Source organism: Panthera leo, chromosome B2, assembly GCF_018350215.1.
Source record: "Panthera leo isolate Ple1 chromosome B2, P.leo_Ple1_pat1.1, whole genome shotgun sequence".
In the NCBI taxonomy this organism is placed as follows: Eukaryota; Metazoa; Chordata; class Mammalia; order Carnivora; family Felidae; genus Panthera; species Panthera leo.
Window position 1 is genome coordinate 65,772,841 of NC_056683.1, and position 22,831 is coordinate 65,795,671.

The following is a 22,831-nucleotide window of genomic DNA, read 5'->3' on the forward strand; positions in this document are numbered from 1 at the left end:
TAAATCCCACTGCATCCTGGCCAAAGCAAATCACAAGGACACCTCAATTGCAAGGGGTGGAGAAAGAGGCTCCACCTCTTAATTCGAGGAGCCCTAAGTATTGTCAGCAGTATGGCAACCTGTTGCCCTAGTCACTGGGAGCATATTCGCTTTTATTCTTTGCACTGTGCTATTGGTTCTGTTAACCCATGTGTTGGTGTCTGATTTGTTTTGCATTATTGCCTATAGTTTCCTTCACTTCTAGAGCCTAAGAAGGAAAGGGAAGGAAAACAGCATTGTTCCTGCCTGATGTATGCCAGGCATTGACTAGGCATTTTCTATTGGTTCATTCAATACCCACACAGCCATTTTGCAGATAAGAAAATCAATATCTAGAAAATATAAATAACTTGCCCATGTAGTTCAGTCTAAATGCCAGAATTGGGATTTGAAATTGCATTTAGATATAATTCCAAAGCTCTTACATGTTGTACCATGTTGTTTAGCATCTTTCTTTCATGTAGGTCATATCGCTAATAAATGAATGAATGAAATGTGGTACAAATCAGCTGTAAGTTTAGTGTTAGTCAAATGATTGTCTTGTCCTCTGTTTCAATTAATATGGAAAATCTCAAGCCATGCCCCTTTGTCACTGTATATACTACTACAAGGACTCTCCCCCGTACCCTCAAGTGTCAAATAAGGGAATGCACCACAGTAATTCCCATTTGTTTTTTGTTGTTGTTTTGGTGGGGGGTTGTGTTTTTTTAAGTTTATTTATTTTGAGAGAGAGCGAGCATGAGGGGGGAAGGGGCAGAGACAGAGGAGAGAATCCCAAGCAGGCTCCGCATTGTTGGCACAGAGCCAGATACAAGTTTCAGTCTCATGAACCTTGAGATCATGACCTGAGCTGAAATCAAGAGTCAGACACTTAACTGACTGAGCCACCTAGGAGCCACTGCCCCCCACGTTTGTTTTTTGAAAGCAACACTTAAACATTGCTATCTCTGGACAACCTAGTCCAAGTGGTATCTAAAAGGTTTACACAATGGCATTTGCTGACAGTATCACTGCTAGCCTAATAAAAATTGAAAGCTGAGAGAAAATTTTCCCAGATCCATTTTGAATTCCCGAATAGATTTGATTAATGAGTAATGGAGATTTGTAACTCTGCAGTCTGACAGGCCATTGCAAACCATGACTGCCTTGGTTGAGGTCAGATATCTCTGAATTTGATTCAAAGAAGACACATCTCATCCTTTTGGAGACAGGATTAAATAAGTTCTTTTAAGCCACTTTGTCATTGATTCAGAATGTTTCTTCCTACGGTGAAGTACTGTCTGTCTTGGTCTCAAACTCTTGTAATTTGACTTAGTTCAATTATTTTCCTATATGAGGAGGCTGTCTGAGGTGATGCTATCAGGCACAGATCATTGACTCTCCTGGTTACCTGCAAATGGTTGGCCTTTGCTTTGCTATAGTCACTTGGCTTTGCTAGGATTACCTGAACGTTTGTTCTAATAAAGGCATTCCTGCTAGCCTATGATGTGCCCTGTATTACAAATACTTAAGTGATTTACTAGTGGAACTACAAAAGTCTACAGAAGTAGATTTGTATATATGAATTTTTTTTAAATACATTTTCTCAAAGTCGGGAGTTGTCCATTGAGAAAACTCACAGTGCTTTGAGTATGGTGAGTTCTTGAGGAATTTTTTATGAAAACTGAATTAACCCAACAGCAGTTAGAAAAACCACTTTTGATATAAAAACCAGTTGGGGAATAAAATGGAGCATGTTTCAAATCCTAGTTTCCCCACTAGATTAGATGAGATGAGGCAAGTGACTTAACCACATGGCACTTTAGTTTATTGTCTCTCTCCCTCTCCCTCCCTCTTCTTCTCCCACTCTCTCTCTCCCTGTGTCTGTCAAGTAACTGAAATAATACCTACCTAACAGGGTGTTTGTGTAATAATGAGATATAACGTAAATGTAAAAAAAAGGGGGGGGGGGCGCCTGAGTGGCTCAGTCGGTTAAACGTCCGACTTCAGCTCAGGTCATGATCTCACGGTCGGTGAGTTCGAGCCCTGTATCGGGCTCTGTGCTTGGAGCCTGGGGCCTGCTTCGGATTCTGTGTCTCCTTCTATCTATGCCCCTCCCCCACTTGTGCTCTGTCTCTCTCTCTCAAAAATAAATGGAAAAAAAGTAAAATAAAAAATAATGAGATAGAATGTGTGTAAAATCCTTGCACAATGCCCACCACAGAATAGGCACTCAATAAGTTGAATGGACTGTTATTATTTATTATTTCATTAATACCAATTTTTTCATTAATTTTAATTAGTTGAAGTCCTAGTCTTGATTAATTTGCATGTTTTCATCTTCTCTTCTTCAAGTACTTGATGGCAGTTCCTATCAATGGTAAACGGAAGTTTTAAAGTTATATATTCATACAAACTTTCTTCCTATATTCCTCAGACTGAATTTTAGAGTCCTCCTGTTGAATAATTTATATAATCACCGAAAGATGAGGTTATCTTTATTATACCTCATGCTATTACTATTTATCCAGGGGTCATTGCCTTTATTAAAGATGACAGAAATAATTCATTTGTTGGGGAAGAGAGGCATTGGTTTACTAGAGGATAGTACAATGTGTGGCAACATAATAGTTGCTTAGAAAATATTTATTGTCAGTGAATAATAGTGAACAGATAATGAACAAATAAATGATTTAATATTTAGTTATTCAGGAGTCAACTCATTAAACCTCATTGATAAAAATTGCTTTGGGATTGTAAAAAGCCACCGCACAAATGAGATGCATCACTGAAGCCTAAAGAGTGATACTATTAGAAGTGTTTACTGCTGAATCACTAAATGCTGAGGTATTCAATAAAGTGGGCATTGAGTGATTTTTAAGAAGATAATGAAATTCTTGTATTGCTTTATAGTTGTAATAATTTTAAAAGAACATATACCCCAGTGTTCCCATTTTGAATAGAGACAGTCAATATAGTAACGTATGCAATTAAAAAGAAGAAAACTGTTTTTATATTTTTCCTTTTTACCTTATGGGCAGTTACTAAGCCGCTATTATGGTGTCATCAGCAATTTTAGCAGAAGAGACCATTTAATTGTTTTTGAGAACTCTCTGGTGCTTTATATCATCACTCAGAACAGAAAGATTCCTTTTAATTAAGTGTCAGGAACTATTGCACGAAATTTTGCCAGCATTTCTGTTAGCCAGTAAGGTTAATTGACAACCCTTAATAGAGAATCTTAGAGAAATTCATATCATAATTAACATAATTTAAGATGCTGATAATGCATGAATTATCTACTCAATCAGTGTAAGTGGGATCTTTGATCTTAAAAAGAAAATGCTCAAGTGCAGTAGTATCTTACATAATAGATCCCTCATTAGTGTGAATTAGTATTTCTGGATGTTGCTAATTAACAAACCTCAAAACAAACACACTAAAAATCAAATTCACCAAATTGCAAGAGTGCCGGTTAGTGGAGGTGGAAAGCATGTTTAGATTAGTATTTGGATTGACTCCCCCAGCAGTCGAGTTTCCTACAGTTGGCAGGCACTGGGCACGTGATGTTTTACCTGCCTTGGAATAATCAACTATTGCTGAGAGTTTGTCCTGAAAGTTGAGATAAATAATATTTTAGGAAGTTAGCAAAAATGTAGCCCTTGTGAAGAATAAGGAGATGGTGTTCTATTTGGGAGGTGATTGTAGAAAGGTACAGAACTTTAAAGAGAAAGTAGCAGGAATACCTCTCGTCTTCCCAGGCTTTAGGTGTCTTAGCTGGCACTGAACTTGCCAGTGCTCTCCCTTACACTTTAGAACTCATGGCACATGTTACGTGTGCCACTTTATAAGGAAGCACGTGAAAAGGACACAGGCAAGAAACCTCAGGACAAAAACAGTTTTTTTATTATCTTCCTTTTAAAATGCAGGGGGTGATTTTTTTTTTTAAACATCTGAAATAGAATTGATGGAGAGGTTAAAAAAAGAAATATTGAACAATGAGGGATGGGCACCAAGCAGGAAAGACTGTGTCTACTGTCCTTTTCAATCTATGGTAGAGTGCCATGAAATCAAGCTAATTTCATTAGCATTTTTGTAATGAAATGAAACAAGGTGAGATGGGAAGGTACGGGGTTAGGGGGGATAGGGTCGGATAGAATAGGAATTAGTATGTGTCACAAGGAGCAAGAGTCAGTATTGTTTCACAAGTCTTTCAGGTTTCTTTCAAAGAATTTCTATGTTGCCATAGTAATATGCATGCCTAGTTTTAACAGTCAAGTAATAAAGATTAACACAAATGAATCACAGACTTAATTAATGTAAAACATAAAACTATAAAACTTTTGTTAAAAAAATAAGAGAAAATCTTTAAGTTCTAGTTAGTTAACAAACAGTATAATAATAGTTTCGGGTGTAGAATTTAGTGATTCAACACTTACATATAACACCCAGTGCTCATCACAAGTGCCCTCCTTAATATCCATCACCCATCTAACCATCCCCTGTCCACCTCCCTTCCAGCAACCCTCAGTTTGTTCTCTATAGTTAAGAGTCTCTTATGATTTGCCTTCCTCTCTGTTTTTTTTAAATTTTTTTAATGTTTATTATTTTTGAGAGAGGGACAGAGTGCAAGCGGGGGAGGGGCAGAGAGAGAGGGAGACACAGAATCTGAAGCAGGCTCCAGGCTCTGAGCTGTCAGCACAAAGGCCAATGTGGGTCTCAGACTCACAAATTGTGAGATCATGACCTGAGCCAAAGTCAAACACTTAACCTACTGAGCCACCCAGGTTCCCCTTCCTCTCTGTTTTTAATCTTAATTTATTTTTCCTTCCCTCCCCCTATGTTCATCTGTTTTGTTTCTTAAATTCCACATATGAGTGAAATCATATGGTACTTGTCTTTCTCTAACTGACTTATTTCACTTAGCATAATATACTCTAGTTCCATCTACATCATTGCAAATGGCAATATTTCATTCTTTTTGATGGCCGAGTAGTAGTCCATTGTGTGTGTCTGTGTGTGTGTGTGTGTGTGTGTGTGTACATATACACCAAATCTTAATCTATTCATTTTAGGATTTAGAACTAAGCAGAGGTGCCTGAGTGGCTCAGTTGGTTAAGCATCTGACTTCAGCTCAGGTCATGATCTTATGGTCTGTGAGTTTGAGCCCTGCATGGGGTTCTACGCTGACAGTCTGCTTCAAATTCTGTACCTCCCTCTCTCTCTGCCCTCCCCCCACTTGCACTCTGTCTCTCTCTCAAAAATAAATAAACATTTTAAATTTTTAATAAAAATATAGGGCGCCTGGATGGCTCAGTCGTTTAAGCGTCCAACTTCGGCTCACTCATGTTCTCATAGTCCATGAGTTCGAGCCCCGCATCGGGCTCTGTGCTGACAGCTCGGAACCTGGAGCCCACTTCAGATTCTGTGTCTCCCTCTCTCTCTGACCCTCCCCCGTTCATGCTCTGTCTCTCTCTGTCTCAAAAATAAATAAACATTAAAAATTTTTTTAAAAAGGGGCGCCTGGGTGGCTCAGTCGGTTAAGCGTCCGACTTCAGCTCAGGTCATGATCTCGCGATCCGTGAGTTCGAGCCCTGCATCGGGCTCTGTGCTGACCACTCAGAGCCTGGAGCCTGTTTCAGATTCTGTGTCTCCCTCTCTCTCTGACCCTCCCCCATTCATGCTCTGTCTCTTTCTGTCTCAAAAATAAATAAACGTTAAAAAAAAATTTTTTTAAATTTTAATAAAACAAAATAAAATTTCAATAAAAATAAAGATTTAAAAAAAGAACTAAGCAAACAGTTCTTATATTTGACACCACAAGCATTTTTCATGAAAGGAAAATTGATAAAGTGGATTTCATCCGAATTAAAAACTTTTGCTCTGAGAACTACCTCATTAAGAGGATCAAAGACAAGCTGCAGAATGAGAGGAAATACTTGCAAAACACACACCTACAAAAGATAAGTATCTAGAATATATAAAGAACTCCAAAATTCAATAAACAAAATAATTATATTAGAAAATGAATTAGAAAGTTGGTGAAAGACATGAACAGACATTTCACCGAAGAGGGTATATACAGATGGCAAATAAACTCATGAGAAGATATTTAATATAATTAGCCATTAGAGAAATGCCCACTAGAACTGTAGGAGACATCACTACACACCTATCAGAATGACTAAAAAAAAAAAAAAACAGTAACAACACAAATTGTTGAGGAAGATTCAAGATGCTGGACCAATCATACATTGCTGAGGGGAAAGTAGAACATAGAGTCACTCTGGAAAATAATTTGGTTGTCTCCAATGAAACTAAACATGCAGCTACCCTATGACCAAGCAAATGTATTCCTAGACATTATCCCAAAGAAAATTTTTTTTAATTTTTAAGTTTATTTATTCATTTTGAAAGAGAGAGAGAGAGTTGGGGAGGGACAAAGAGAGGGAGAAAGAGAGAATCCCAAGCAGGCTCCGAGATGTCAGCACAGAGCCCAATATGGGGCTGAGTCCCACAAACCGTGAGATCATGACCTGAGCTAAAATCAAGCATTGGATGCTTAACCAGTACAGCCACCCAGGCGCCCAAGGAATGAAAACGTATGTTCATATAAAACCTGCACATGAATGTTCACAGCAGCTTTGTTCATAATAACCAAAAACTGAAAAGAACCCAGATATTCTTCCACAAACTGTAGAATACTATTCAGAAATGAAGGTGAATGAACTATTGATATGCACAAGAACTTGGATGACGAAGAAATTGTACTGAGTGAAACAAACAAAAAACCCAAAAGGTCACATACTATATGATTTATATAACATTCTTGAAATGACAAATTTAATGGAGATCGGATTAGTGGTTGCCAGGGGTCAGGGCTATGGAATAGGAAGGAGGAGGGTATGGTGTAAAAGGAGAATGTGAGGAGATGAAAATGTTCTGTATCTTGACTATATCAATGTTAATATCCCAGCTGTGATATGGTACTATAGCTTTGCAAGATATTACCATTGGGGAAATCTGAATAAAGGGTAGACAGAATCTCTGTATTATTTCCTACAACTGCATGTGAACCTACGATTACAAATTTAAATTTATGATTACCATTTATAAAATTGAAAGTTTAAATTGATAACTCCAGTCAAATAATATAAACCCTTTATTAAAGAATATGGTGGTTCCCTGCTCTGCTCTTCTGCTCTACCCCCAGGCCTCCATTCCAGAAGCAACTCTTTCTTTTCTTTTTTCTTTTTTAATGTGTATTTATTTTTGAGACAGAGAAAGACAGAGCATGAATGGGAGGGTCAAAGAGAGGAAGAGAGGTCAAAGAGAGGAAGACACAGAATATGGAGCAGGCTCCAGGCTCTGAGCTGTCAGCATAGAGCCTGACGTTGGGCCCAAACTCACGGACTGTGAGATCATGACCAGAGCCAAAGTCAGATGCTTAACCGACTGAGTCACCCAGGCACCCCTAGAAGCAAATCTTTCTATTTTTTGGCTGTTTCTTCTGAGATTTATAAATTTCCATATTTTTGATAGCAGGTGTGTATAACTACCTTCTGATTAATCAGTTTTGAACATTATCTATTTACTTCCAATTTTAGTAAATGAAGATTTAGCCTTTTTTTTTTTTTTTTTTTTTGCTTTTTTTGCTATGTCTCTTCTGCAGACCCTCCCATCCTTCCAACCTAGGCTTTGCAAATTTTTTTGGTTTTATTTTTTGTTTTCACTTTTATTTTTTTTATTGTTTTGGTTTTGTAATTTTTTGATAAGTCAAAATTCAGGGTCTACATTATGCATATGTGTTACATTGCACTACAGTTGTTTCTTACTTTTTGCTGTCCCTGTAATAAATAAATGTCCTGTTTATTATTATTGCTTTTATAATTCTTCCCACATCTTCTAGTAATCTGTCAGTAAGATTTTCCACAGGATCGGTTTCATCAGGTAACTGATCAATTCCATTGTGACTTTTCTTGGAGAATTCATCCTGGAATCTTCCATCCTCCTTAGAGCTAAGCTGACTGTTCTCTAAGCCTGCTCCACAGCCATTATCTTTTGAATTTCTTTTGACTTTTTCCTGGATTGAATTCCCAGTTTATAGGGACTCATATTCATGTCTTTCTTGATTTACTCGTATTTCAGATAGTAAAACTCCAATACCTTTTTAGGTACAAAGATGTGATGTTGACAGAAGGTATGACACTGACAGCAGGCAGTGTGCCTGTCCCTTGTCCTGCCTAAACCAATTACGTCTTCACCTGGCACACTGTGATCACACAGAAGTTTTCCCTCACCATCATTCTGTGATTCCTGTTGTGTCTCCTGTGCTTGGGTCCTCCTCTCTCTTGGTTTACTTTCCTATTTTGATGAGGTACATCAAACAGTACATTCTTGAGAAAGAATGCAAGGAAAGCAAAAAAAAAAAAAAAAAAAAAGTGACTCTCCATGTCTGAAATGGCTTTTTTTTTTTTTTTTTTTTTTAAATCCCCATGCTACTTGATAGTTTGCTTGGTATCGAATTTTAGGCTGGAAATAATTTCCCTTCAGAATTTTGAAAACATTGCACCCCTGTGTGCTTCTTTTCAGTATTGTTAGGTCCAAAGCCATTCTGATTGTTGTATGTGACCAGCAGTGAGTTGTTTTTGTCTTCGGTAGCTTGTAGAATCCACTTTTTGTCCCCCGTGTTGTCTGTCCCCTGTGTTCTGAATTTTCATTATGATGTTTTTTGGTATGGATACATTTTTATCCACTGTAGTAGGAGTAACTCCACTCAAGGAGTTATTTCAAATTGATAATTCATAATCTTCTGTTTGTTTCTTTGTTTTTAATGATCTCTCTTCATTTTCTCTGTTGTCTCTTACAGAAATCCATGAGCTGTGCCTGTGGACTGGCCTTCTGATTTTTTTCTTTCCTCTCACTTTTCCACCTCTTTATGATTTTGCTGTACTTTCTAGAAGCTTTGGCCAATTCTAGGGTTTATGTTCCAACCTCTTACTGAGATTTTTATTTCTGCTATCATTGCTAAGTTTTTCTGTTGATGTTGCTGTTTACTGTGTCCCTTTATTTTAGCTTCCATGTTTGTTTCATAGATATACTCTCTTACCTTATCTCTGTAAAGATATTAATGACAGTGTTTTGAAATTTTCTTTTTCTTAGTCTCCTTCTAGTTGATTTTGGTGTTTATCTTTGGGAAATTTTCCTCAGATATTTGGTAAACCTTGCATGTCTTTTCATAATGAAGGGTGGAAGATGACGAAGGTGACTGGAATTTCTGAGCATATGATTGGGACTGATCACCTTTGATCCTCACCATGCATTGACCTGGGGTTGCCATTTCTTGGGGAATTTCCAGTGTCAATACCTTTAGCTCTTTTTTCTTGGGCTGATCACATTCTGCAGAGAGTACCCATCCAAACTGCTACCTGGAGAGCAAAGGTCCAGCTGCCAGTGTTATGATGGTGACAGGGTACCAGTGGGTTTTCAATGTTCAGGCTGTTTATGGTCACTTGATAGCCTTGTCTGGGGTATAATACCCCTCCTTCGACTGTGCCTGATGACCCCTTGTCCAAAGGCTTCCATTCAGTCTTCTGCTGGAAAAGGAGAGGAGCATACACCCAAGGTTGTGGGACAGATTGCACACAGCCTGCCTTGTCTTAGTTATCCCCAGAGATACCTAGTGCTGCCAATTCCTGAGCCTTTTGAGTTTTCTGAAGTGTAAATTTTGTTATTCCTCAGCTTTTCCCAATGTTGGCATAGGGTTTTCTCTCTGGTATCAGCTAGTCAGTTACCTAACTTGTCCATCTGCTTTCCCACTTCCAAAATTATGTCGTTGCTGCCTCCTCTTCTGTTCCTTTTATGGGCTTATGTCTTTTTAAAAATAATCTCATCACTATAGTTTTAGTGGGTTTTTGAGGGATCAAGATTAAATGTGTATGTTCAATCTACCATCTTAACCCTGAAAGGAATTTCCATCTTAAGTTTGTGTGTGTGCACGTGCGTGTGCACACATGGGCTGGATCACACTAGTATGTATATTTCTTACTGTGGCTGGAAATCAAAAAAATTGGAAACCACTGCTAGGCCATGCCAATAACAAAGTAGTCAAGTGCAGTCAAAGGTTAACTGTATTTTCTTTTTTTATGAAAATCTTCCATGGAGCTGAAGGGGTTTTAAAAGCATATAGGCCATATTGTCAGAATGTGATATTCACAGGATACTATAGATATAACTGTCTTTAGGGGGGAAGAAAAGTAAGCTGCACTTCCTCTGATAGTGGATTTGAATGTACCTCGTCACTTCTGTTGTGGGTACTAGGACTATTCTGGGTCCCAAATTTTCTGTTCCCTGTCAAGAATGTCATAGCACCAAAAATAATAATAATAATAATAAAGTACAATACACAGCGAGCACAGCTAAATTATGTAATCTTCATTTGTGCTAGCAAGATTTGCTATATAAATTGTATCTACTTTGGTTAAAAAAAATACACAGGAAAATTCAATTACTTGGTCAAAATATTAAAGTTATATCTTTCACTAGAACATCACCTTAAAAATTCAAGAGGATATATTACTTTGAAATCAGTTTATGTCACAGATGAGTGTACTTGGATTTTTTTTCAGTAAAAATAAATTTTTGGTTTTTCAGAATTTTTTTCAAATATGATATAGCATTGTAATTCTCCAATCTAGAAAAAAATTAATGGGAATATGTTCACAGATGCAAGAAAAGTTTCTTTATAAAATTATTTTTTATTTCAATGGGAATTCAGTAAGATGATTTCCAAATTCTTAATGAGAACTCATTTTTAAGTTACTTACTCCAAATCTCCTAAAATTCAGAACTGAGTGAACAATGGCCACATGACTGAAATTTCACGATTTGTCCCTACAATATTAGCAATATAAGATACTGGAATAAATGTCACATTTGGAAAAGCACAAAGGTGTGAATATGCAAAAGTGACTATATGAAGTTATGCTGTATCTCACTCTAATATAATTACATTTTCATTAATGTTGCATTGTTCCTGAAGGGAATAATAAATCTGGATTGCCTTTATTATTATATCAACATGGATGATATAGATAGCTAGAGAGAAATCCCTCTTGCTTATTGTACTGATATTAAATTTTTTTCTATTATTTACTAATCATAAACTTACAGACCCAAAATTTAAAGTGGACCTACAAGTTGCATTTCACCTAAAAATAAAAGTATAGTGTGTGACATTCACTCAACAGATATTCCCCAGGTTCTACTATAGAAGTTATTCATTCATTTACTTGAAATTTATTTTGCTTCTTAAATATTTTCATGGACCACTGGAGGAAAATCCTATTTTCTTTTCTTTTTTTTAATTAAAGTATACTTGACACACAATGTTACATTAGTTTCAGATATACAACTTAGTGATTTCTGTTGGTATTTTGATAGAGATTGCATTAAATCTGTAGATTGCTTTGGGTAGTATTGACATTTTAACAATATTTGTCCTTCCTATCCAGGAGCATGGAATCCTTTTCCATTTCTTTGCATCCTCTTCAATTTCTTTCATCGGTTTTACAGTCTCCAGATTACAGGTCTTTCACCTCCTTGGTTAAGTTTATTCCTAGGTATTTTATTATTTTTGGTGCAAGTTTCTTTTCTTGTCTGAATGCTGTGGCTAGGACTTCCAGTACATAAATAGATTTTAAAAAATGGTATGAGTGGATACCCTTGTCTTATTGCTGATCTTAAAGAAAAACTGTTTCTCACCATTGAGTATGACGTTAGCTGTGAGTGTTTCATATATGGCCTAGAAAACCCTATTTTAAAATCCTGTAAAAATTAAGCATTATGAGGAAAAATTAGATTTTTTTTTACAGTAGGATCTCAGAGTATACCTAGTCATGAAAAATCACACACACACACACACACACACACACACACACACACACACTACAGTACAAGAGAAAACAGCAAGGTGGCCAAAATCCAGAAGTTAGTTAGTAAATTATACTTTGTAACCAGTAAGATAGATCCTAGAGTAGAAGGGACTTCCCTTACCCTGATGGTTCTCTTATTAAATATTAGCACACTGCTCCTCAAGGTGAGTGAGATACATCAGAGAACAAGATACTGGCCTTTGTAGATTTTACATTCTAGTAGGGAAAAGAAATAATAAACACCAACAAGTAAATCATATATTAACGTGAGTGCTGTAGAAAAAGCAAAAAGGAGCGAAAGGTAAGGAGACACACAGATTGGTGGAGTAGGGAGGTATGTACTTACAGAGGGTGGTTCAGGTAGTTCTCCTAAAGAACTGATACTGAGCAGAGACCCAAAGCAGCTAAAGAGGCTCCAGGTTTTCTGGAGACAAATCCTCAAAGATAGACCTAAGAAGAGGTGCAGGCTCCTTTAAGGAGCAACTAGGAGGCCTGTGAGAGAGAAGAGAAGCCTGGAGGGAAAAGAGCCAGGGGGAAAATGATGGGAAATGATATCAGAAAGGAAATGGAGGAGAGACAGACATACAGGGCCTTGTAGCCCTAGAAAAGACAGGCTTTTACTCTGGAAAAAATGGGGAGCCATTGGAGACTTGCGCACAGACAGACATGATCTCAATTTTATTGCTCTGCCCTTAATAAGCCTGTATCTTAGGCAGTTATTTAACCTTGTTCAGCTACAGTTTCTTCATCTGTAAAATGAGCATAGCATTTCCAAACTGGCAGTCTTATATTTTAAATTACAGTTTGTACTGTAAACCACCTCACATAGAAGGGCTAAATTAATTACAGCTATCATTACTAAAATAAAGGGCCCTCCAGGCCATAGAGTGCTCAAGGCAAAGGCTCTGAATTCATCCATCTCTGAACACAAAGTTGAGAGACTAGGGCCATCCTGACTGCTCAGCTGACAACTTCTTCAGTGAAGACACTTGTCTCTCAACTTGGGGAGGTGATCCACCCAGTAAACAAGAACACAGTGAAACGTCATCTACCCAACCACCAAATTTTAAAATCCTAAATCCAGACATTATTGAACAGGGACTACTGTCACGGAGCCTAGGGGAAATGCTTCATCACTCATGAGCCAAACATTCATTGAGTGTGTTCTCTCAACCATGCAGTGTTTTAGGGGCAGAAGGCACCTGAATGAGAAGATACATGGTAGATAGACACAAAAATTAAAAGACATGGCCCCTGCCCTCACAGAGTTCATGTCTAGCAAGGAAAGGGGCTTGCAAACAATCAAGCATCATACTTTGTAACAACTGTCAGAGAGCTATGTGCTCACAGTGGAGGAAGACGGCTGAGTCAGTGTCGGGCATCAGGCTGCCTTTCACGGAGGTGGTTAACTCTCGAAGGGCTTATAATTGCAGAGCTGGATCCGAGGCTCTAAACTTTGTCATGCTTCCCTCTATAGCTCACCCTCTCTGTTTTGGATAACTCAAAATATCAGTCATTGCTAAGCATCAAGATAAAATTCTAGTTTTCAAAATGGTGCAAAACTTTTATGCGTGCTAAAATGTAAATTTTTTTCTGAATATTCTGATGCTGTCCCCACGGGGAGGAGGGTGCCTTGTTTTTGCGGTGCCCTACACATAATATAATCTATTGATTGAAAATTTAGCACCCAGAGATTGCCAGCCAAAAAAAAAAAAAACAAACAAACAGGGAGGAGAATGGATAGGGTTGTGTTGACACTACCCTTGGGGAGAGTATCCAAAGTTAACTGACGCCTAAACAGCACCTGGAGAAACCTTTGGTAGTCTGGTGCAGCTGGAGGTTGGGATGGAAAGGCTATATATAATGAGGTGAGGTTGAATGAAGCTGAGCTATACGAATAAAGTTCCCTCACACGGCACCCAGAGATGTCCACCTTGCAATCTGTGTTGAAAAATTGACTTTGACATTAAATAGCAGATAATGCAGAGGAAAAGGGAGTGGAAGGGAATAGGCCAAAATTTAATAGGCTATGCCTCAGAGTGTTAAAACTATAAACAAATTATTCTCATTCTTTATTATTTAATTTAAACTTAAAAGTTTTAGAGGCGCCTGGGTGGCTCAGTCAGTTAAGCGTCCAACTGCAGCTCAGGTCATGATCGAGTTCAAGCCCCAGGTCGGGCTCTGTGCCGACAGCTCAGAGCCTGGAGCCTGCTTTGGATTGTGTCTCCCTCTCTCTCTGGGCCTTCCCCACTTGCACACTCTCTCTCTCAAAAATAAATACACATTAAAATTTTTTTTTAAATAATAAAATAAAATTCAAAGTTCTACAGTGAGCATGTATTATTGTTATAATGGGAGAAGAACAAGTTTTAAAAAGTATTGGAAAAGGAGCACCTGGGTGGCTCAGTCGGTTAAGCGGCTGACTTCGGCTCAGGTCATGATCTCATGGTTTGTGGGTTCAAGTCCCATGTCAGGCTCTGTGCTGACAGCTCAGAGCCTGGAGCCTGCTTCGGATTCTGTGTCTCCCTCTCTTTCTGCCCCTCCCCCATTCACACTCTGTCTCTCTCTCTCTCTCAAAAATAAACAAACATTTTAAAAAAGTATTAAAAAAAGTATTTGAAAAGAAAAACATCTAGAACAAAATATCTATTAACTGGAGTATTTTTCTAGGTTCCTTATTAGTACCTTGAGAACCCAGTACATCTTGTTGATGACATAGCAGCATCTAACTCAACAAGAAAAAAGCCCTGGCCAAGGACATAGTGAAATGAAATCGCACTACTACAGCAGGGCCCAAGCAGCTATTCTAAACTCTAACTGGATTAAAGGAATTGCCTTTGGACTAACACATGACGAAAATGGAATCTCTAATTTTAGGATGATATTTAAGGTGTTGGAAAATGATCGTGGGGAAAGGTAATTGAAACACAACAGCCACAGAAGGAAGGAATGCTTGGAAAATAAATTATAAATCATAACAGAATGTAATAAATTAGTTATCACCGCCATTAACAGTGGCCACTTTAATGTATGCTCCCCATAGCATAATGGAATAGAATTTATAATAGGCTTCATTTAAATTCCCAAAATAAAAGTGTATTGTGAATTTCCATCCTCCTCAATTTTACTGTAATAATTACATTATAATAATTGTTTCCTTTAAGCTCTGGAACTTGGGAAGATTTTTTTTCTTCACTCTCATTGTTTTTCTATTTTTCAAATACTCCACTCTAATATTTTTGTGATAGAAAAATATCTTTAAATTCCTTATGGAATTTTATTTTATTTTTTTAATGTTTATTTACTTTTTGAGAGAGAGAGGGAGAGAGACAGAGAGAGAGCACAGGCGGGGGTGGGGCGGAGAGACAGAGGGAGACACAGAATCTGAAGCAAGCTCCAGGCTCTGAGTTATCAGCACAGAGCCTGACATGGGGTTGGAACTCAGAAACCATGAGATCATGACCTGAGCCAAAGTCAGATGCTTAACTGACTGAGCCACCCAGGCACCCTTCCTTACAGAATTTTAAAAGTAATACAAATTATTTACAATTTCATTCTCAGTACAGCCAATTTTATTTTTATATATATTCTGTTTCCATTGGTTTTCTTTTTATGTATCACTGTACATAGTTATAATCAACATGACTATTTAGTTTCATATTTTAATTTTACTGAACATTTAAAAATACATACTTTAATATTATACTATACTACTCATAATTATCTTTTTTGTAGCTGTGTAGTACAGCATCATGGTCAAATACTGTAATTTACCATAACTGACAGTTTCCTACTTTGGGACATTGAAATTTCTATAACTATTTCCCTACAATGGACAATAATGCTGTAAACATTATTGTACTAAGCTGTCTTTATTTTCTTTTTTGGAATTATTTCCAAAGAAGATGTCTCTGGTGTAAAATTATAAGATTGCTGATTATAAAATTTTGTTCCAATTTACATGGTCACTAGCAATGTCAGAGTCACCAGATTCACCTCAGTATTATTAGTATTAGTCATTATTTTTTTTGCTAAATAAGTTGGTGTAAACCCATACATTCACATAGCTTTAATTTATATTTATTTTATTTCTAGTTAGGTTGAATAGTTTTCTGTCATTTTTTGATACTAGTGGTCTCTCCTGACAGGCTTATTTATACATTTACATTTTGAATTTTGATCCCTTCAAATAAGCTCTTTATGCATTACAAATATTAAGCCTTTTTATATCTTTCCATTGTTTTCCTAATCAAGCATTTTTCTTTGCACTGTAATTTAGTTATTTCAGGTAGTAACATTTTCCGTCTTCATGATCAAAGCTGTCAGCTGCGTCCTTTATAATTTCTTCTACTGACCCAAACATCAGGACATTATCATTCCTCTACAGACAAAACAAATATTTTCTGCTACATTTTGACAATTTGATTTTATTTTGAATGATGAGCATGCAAGCCTCTTGTGTGTAAAAACAGTGGTGATTCCTTTCTAAGAGAACAATGCCAAGGCAAGGCCTGTAAAGAGTGGGGTTTCAGATGGCTGAGTGATAGAAGCACGAACTGAGATTCTGAAAACTGAAGCCTTTAGCTGTGTAAAAAGCTGAAAGCTAGCTCCTATATCACCAATTTGCCAAGGGATGTTTTTAAAATTGTTTTCTGGCAATCATTTCCTCTTTCTGTTGAAGCACCTGTATTGTCTCAAATTGTTCCCATGAAAAATATACTAGCGGTATCGGGGAAAACATGGAGAATTAGCCCAAATCCAATGGCAGACTAGTCAAACACACTCCTAAGCTCTGGCGGAGAGGAAACCACGGAATGTCATTTTTTGTCCTGGATCCCAGCCCTCAGTTTCCTCATGTTATTAGTCCTGAGGATGTTCTGGGTATTAAGGTTTTTTTGTTTGTTTTTTAATACTCCCCAGCTGATTCTTACATACAGGCAAGGTAGAAAACCATTGTAATCATTTCACTAAGAAATGTAGAAATAAATCTAATCTGTAAGCGGAGGTGACCAAGCGGAGGTGACTAGAAACTACTTCTCCTTTTTTCACAACTACCTACATCTTGATGGCAGAATTTCATAGTGGGAACAGAAAAACAGTCTTGGGATATAGCAGAAGTTTCAGAATATGCTTTACGTCCTCTCTCTTCATCACCTAAGGTTTACATGATCTTTTCCAAACACTGTGAAATAGATTTTCCAAAATGTAGGGAACAAAGTATTTGAAAGCAAATTTTGAATACTGCTAATTAATAGGAAACAGGAGAGGGTTGGGAGAGATAAAGGGTTGTACTTTAAATTTCTTTTATCTCTAGGCACAGATCTTCCACTGGGTCAGGTTCCCCACACCTGGGAGGATTGCCCACAGGGAGTGGGACTTCCAGGGAGCATCTCACTCTATTGGCATCTTGCTTTCTGTGATTAGGTGTTGTGCAGACTGATGCTCACATGAGCTTATGTACCCATAACCCACATCTCCCAAAATGCAAGGGAAGAGAGCCAGATATGATTGGAGAGCAGACAGCCAGGCTTGGCTGAAAATGTAGCCCCATCTAGGTGCCTTAAAATTCACTAAACGTCTTAAGCCTCTAGGAATCATGTGAAAGACATTTAATGTGCTATTAACCTCACGGGAAAGAAAATGGACATCTCAAGATAGTTATGAAGGAGAAAGACAGCATTTTCCCCATTTTTGTGGCTTTGAAATAAGGAGAAAAAATTCCTAACTCAGCCCTTGCTTCAGTACATGCCAGCAAAGATATATTTCCTATTCATTTGCTCTGACCTAACCTACAAAAAATATCTCTTTAAAGACTGAGAATTTAATTTATGCCTTGAACAATCAAGTTATTAGTGGTATAATATTCCACAGTAAGGTGCATTTGGATATGATGCAGTTGGTGACTGACTCCCATCTTCTGCCCCGCCTGTATGGCTAAAACTAAAGTATGGCTAAACTAAAGCTAAATGTAAGCAGTATGGCTAAACTAAAGCTCTTATTGGGGTACAGGACAGGGGCGAGGTGAAGCAGAGTTAAGCTGGATGGAAACTGTCTCGTAATCATTTGGGATGTTTCCAGTTTCATTCACAATCAGTGAGAACATTATAGTTTATCTTTACCTTTTGTGCCTATTGTAACAGTACACACCTGCTGATAAAGTTTTCCACTAACCTCATAATTAAAGGACCTAGTATTTTATGCTATTTGTTTTGGACATACATCATTGTGTTATGGTTGGTTACATGGAATTTTCAAGCAGATAAGCCATTGGCACAGGCATCGCAGGATCTGCCTTCCTTGTAGCCTCTCCAGTGTTCCCCCAGCTTTCTGAGATATGAAGTGGGACCATGTTAGAAGTACCTCTCATTAGAGTTCAGATGAGGAAAGCAGTCACATATTCCTTTTTTTGAAGGACAGTGTAAAATACTTTTGTGAATTCAGTCCTGAGGTTCCCGATTAAGTGCATTATTTGATATTTCTTGAAGGGAGCTAACATCTGGACATCTCAAAGTGTTCCATAATAGCACCCAATGACCATCCAGCCTCCATGGGACCTATTTGTAGGTCTTCTTCGGCACTTGGCCATGGAAATCACACTCCTCTGAATACAGTTCTCTCTCAGTGTTATGGGATCACTTCAGCTGAGACCATGAGAGCCAGGTGCACACAGCCATGTGGATGAAAATATAATGCAAGAGAAGGGAGTCCAGATGACGAGAGACAAGAAAGACAAATCTTGAAGGAGTCAGAAATGAGTCTCAGGGTTAGGAAATATTTAATTAATAGTGCAGCTCCAAAACCCAACTGCCCACATTTAAATTCTGGTTCTGTCACTTACTCTTCATTTGTCCATGGGCAAGCTTCTCAGCTTTCTGTGCCTCACTTTCATAGTCTGTAAAATAGGGCATTATTTAATATAATATGACACATATTATATTAAATATATGCTTATATTTCATTTTAATATCATGTTAAATATAACAATAAAATATTATTATCCATACCTCTTGTGGGATTTGAAGCAATTTATTAAATTTCTTGGCACATAATTAGATTTCCCTAAAAAACGCTTATTACAGTTATTATCATCATCATTATTGTCCTTGAGTGAAGATTTAGAAACCATGAAGAAAAGTTTTCCCCACTGTGTTAGTTTCCTAGGGATGCCATAACAAATTACCACACACTGGATGGCTTGAAACAACAGAAATTTCTTCTCTCACGGTTCAAGAAATCAGGGCAGCACCAGGGTTGGTTCCTTCTGGAGACTCTGAGGGAGAAACCATCCCATGCCTCTCTGTTTTGTGGTTGCCCAGAATTCTTGGTGTTCTTGACTTCTAAATGCACTATTCCAGTCTCCACTTCCATCTTTTCTTTGTTCCTGTATCTTCTCCTTTTCTACCTTATAAGGACATTTTCACTGGATTTAGGGCCCACCCTAACCCAGTATGACCTCTTCTTCAACCTTACCTTAATTACATCTGCAAAGACCCTTATTCCAAATAAGGCCATATTCTAATGTTCCAAGTGCATATGAACTTTAGGGCAATACTATTCAGCCCACTCCACCAACTAAAAACAGGTTAGGATCAAATCGGAGGAAGAAATCGCAAACAGTTCCTGCAAGAATGTCATCTAACCTTGGGCATGTTGTGCACTGAAAGGGCTGTGTTGTGTAGGTGGTCAATCAAGCGAAATGGGCCAGCTACCCTCAAGCTCATCACTGAGTTAGAACCAAGTGTCAGACTGGGTCAATACTCTCATTTAAACTGTCATGAACTGGGGCACCTGGGGGGCTCAGTCGGTTGAGCGACTGACTTTCGCTCAGGTCACGATCTCGCGGTTCCTGGGTTTAAGCCCCGCATTGGGCTTGTAGCTATCAGGTCAGAGTCCACTTTGCATCCTCTGACCTCCTTTCTTTGTCTCTCCCCCACTCATGCTGTCTCTCTCAAAAATAATTAAATATAGGGATGGGCTAAATGGGTAAGGGGCATTAAGGAATCTACTCCTGAAATCATTGTTTCACTATATGCTAACTAATTTGGATGTAAATTTTAAAAAGTAAAAAATTAAATTTAAAAAAACTAATAATAATTTAAAAAATAAACTGTAGCAAACTCTTCTAGAGAGAAGTTGAGAACATAGCCCCCAGGGATATGCTGCACCGATGAGGCTTGCGATGATCTCTCTCCCCTGCTCTCTCCTGGCATGTTGCACGCCACTCCTGAACCCATTATGGAACCCTGAACCCATGCTGACACTGGGTAATGCAATGTAAAGCGCAAAGGCTTTACAGACTCCGGAACTGGATTTTAACCACATGCTCCGCAACTTACTGTCTCCACTGACCACTTTTGTGGCCTCACGTGAGATACTTACCTTCTCTAAGCCTCAATTTTGGCTTCTAAAAACCAAGCATAATATCACCACCAACTGGGAGAGTTGCTATAAGTGAGAAAACTAATCGTTGCAGAAGCTTCACCTAAGTGCCTGGCATAAATGTCAATGAGTGGTTGCTATTATTTTCATTATCGTGAAGTGGTAGCTCTGTCTTACCCTCTCACTAGGCTTGAGGGCAGGAAGACCAGAAGGACCATGAAGAAGGGTTATGAAGACCCATTTACATATCTTTCCATACCACTACTTCTGCTCTCAGCACACAATAAACTGAGTAACCACACAGTAAATAGTCTAAATGATGCACCAGCTGCAGTCCAAATATAAGCACTGCTTCAGTGAATGGACTTCTAATAGCCTTTTGGGATTTTGAACCCAACCAAGACAACTCACGGCAAATTCTCTCCTTTTCATGACTTAGCAAATGAACACTGGGCAGAGCAAAGGCAACAGCGGTGTTAATCCTTTAGTGCACCTTAACATTTAAGGAGGCTGAAATAGTATTTAGAGGCTACATAACTCATCTCTCATGAGTGTATTTTTATTACTTTATTTACTTTACTACCAAGGTAATACATGTTCATTGTAGAAATTTTAGAAAATAATAGCTAAGTAGGGTGCCTGGATGGTTCAGTCAGTTAAGCTTCCGACTCTTGATTTCGGTTCAGGTCATGATCTCATGGTTTGTGAGTTTGAGCCCCACATTGGGCTCCATGCTGACAGTGCAAAGCCTGCTTTGGATTTTCTCTGTCTGTCTCTCTGCCCCTTCCCCACTTATGCTCATGCACTCTGTCTCTCTCAAAATAAATAAACATTATATATATATATATATATATATATATATATATATATATATATGTATGTATGTATATAGCCAAGCAAAAAGAATAAAATCATTCTTAATCCCAGATATATAGATTTTTTTTTAGGGGCACCTGGGTGACTTAGTCGGTTAAGCATCCGACTTCGGCTCAGGTCATGATCTCGCAGTTTGTGAGTTTGAGTCCCCTGTCAGGCTCCATGCCTACAGCTTGGAGCCTAGAGCTTGCTTTGGATTCTGTGTCTCCCTCTGTCTCTGCCCCTCCCCTGTTCTCTCTTTCTCTCTCTCTCAAAGATAAACATTAAAAAAGATTTTTTTAAGATATATAGATTTTTTTAAATAATAAATTGTGACATTATCCCAGTCCCTAGTCTTAAACATCATTTTTAACAGCTTCCTAATATTCCATTGTATAAACACACCAATATTTATTTAACCCATCCCCCATTCCAGAAATGTTAACTTGTATTCAATATCTTGTTGCTGAAAACAAAGCTTCAATAGTATGAGCTTATTCCTTATGAATTTTATAAGTCTTTATTAATTTGGTATTTATTATAACCCTTCCCCCTTTTCCAAATTTTGCAATTAACCCAAAAGTTAATTTTCTCGATTTATTAAGAACTGATTTGATTGTCCAATCTGAAAATCTCTCAGCTTTGGCTGCACTATCTTAAGCAAACTCTCTTCTGAGCTGCCTGTTTCCAGTAACCTATAAGTAGTCAGTATTCTTGGAGTAGCTGCTTACACACTTGTTCAGGGCCTGGGGCTAATGGGGTCAATGACATGGGCTTCAAGCTCTATATTTACAGGCCAGTTAGTTAAGTATCCAAAGACTGTTTCCCTAATTCCAAACAGCTGTTATTTGAATGCTGGCAGTTAGTTTCAAAAGAACTGGGCAAAAGAGCATGGGTGGATCAACACAAATCCATCACCACGACTGGAAAGACAGTGTGTCAACAGCTTCATCTTTCCCGTGGAAAACAGCTCAGAAAGGTATTCATCTCAAATCACATAAAATTAATGAGGTTGTAGGAAAAGGAGGAGGAATAACATGGGGAAAAACAATTGGCTGGCCTTACACATATCTCGGTTTATAAGCTTAGTCTGTGAGTTCCCCCCTATTCCTATGTGAGACAAATTCAGCAAACATGTTGTAAACTGCTGGTGGTGGTATTGTTTAACTGGTAATCTTCTCTTGCAGCTGACACAGCGCTTGGCACTGATGATGTATATGATGAAAAGGGCTGCCAGTGTGACGTATCAGTAGAAGACCTCACCCCACCGCTTAAAACTGTCATTCGAGCTATCAGGTTGGTGGAAAACCTTTGACAAAATGAGTCCGAGACCTACCTCTGATTGTGTGAATGACTATGTTGCTAAGTGCTTTTTCCTACAGGTAAACCTCCTAAAATAATTAGTTTCTCTGTTCCTATTCATTCACATGCCTATTAAATTCTGAAATATATTTTCTTAATACAAAATTCTACTGTGCGCAACACAAAATGCGTTATATAAAAGGTCGGCAGGATTTGAAATGCCAGGCCATGCCAGAGAGATTCCATGAGAATTGGCTCACCATAAGAATTTGTGGCTTTCAGGACATTTAGTGTATAGATCCAGCTGGATTTTTAAAATTATTTTTATGACTTGACGCTCCAAT

At 38.0% G+C, this 22,831-nt stretch overlaps 1 protein-coding gene across 1 annotated transcript in view; it reads left to right on the top strand.

The window, feature by feature from the left end:
• The window catches only part of KCNQ5 (potassium voltage-gated channel subfamily Q member 5), a 515,760-nt gene that overhangs the window by 464,770 nt on the left and 28,159 nt on the right, over positions 1-22,831 (top strand). The window contains exon 10 of the mRNA XM_042939160.1: positions 22,373-22,481. Within this exon, the coding sequence (XP_042795094.1) occupies positions 22,373-22,481 (109 nt within the window). The remainder of the gene's footprint in view (positions 1-22,372; positions 22,482-22,831) is intronic.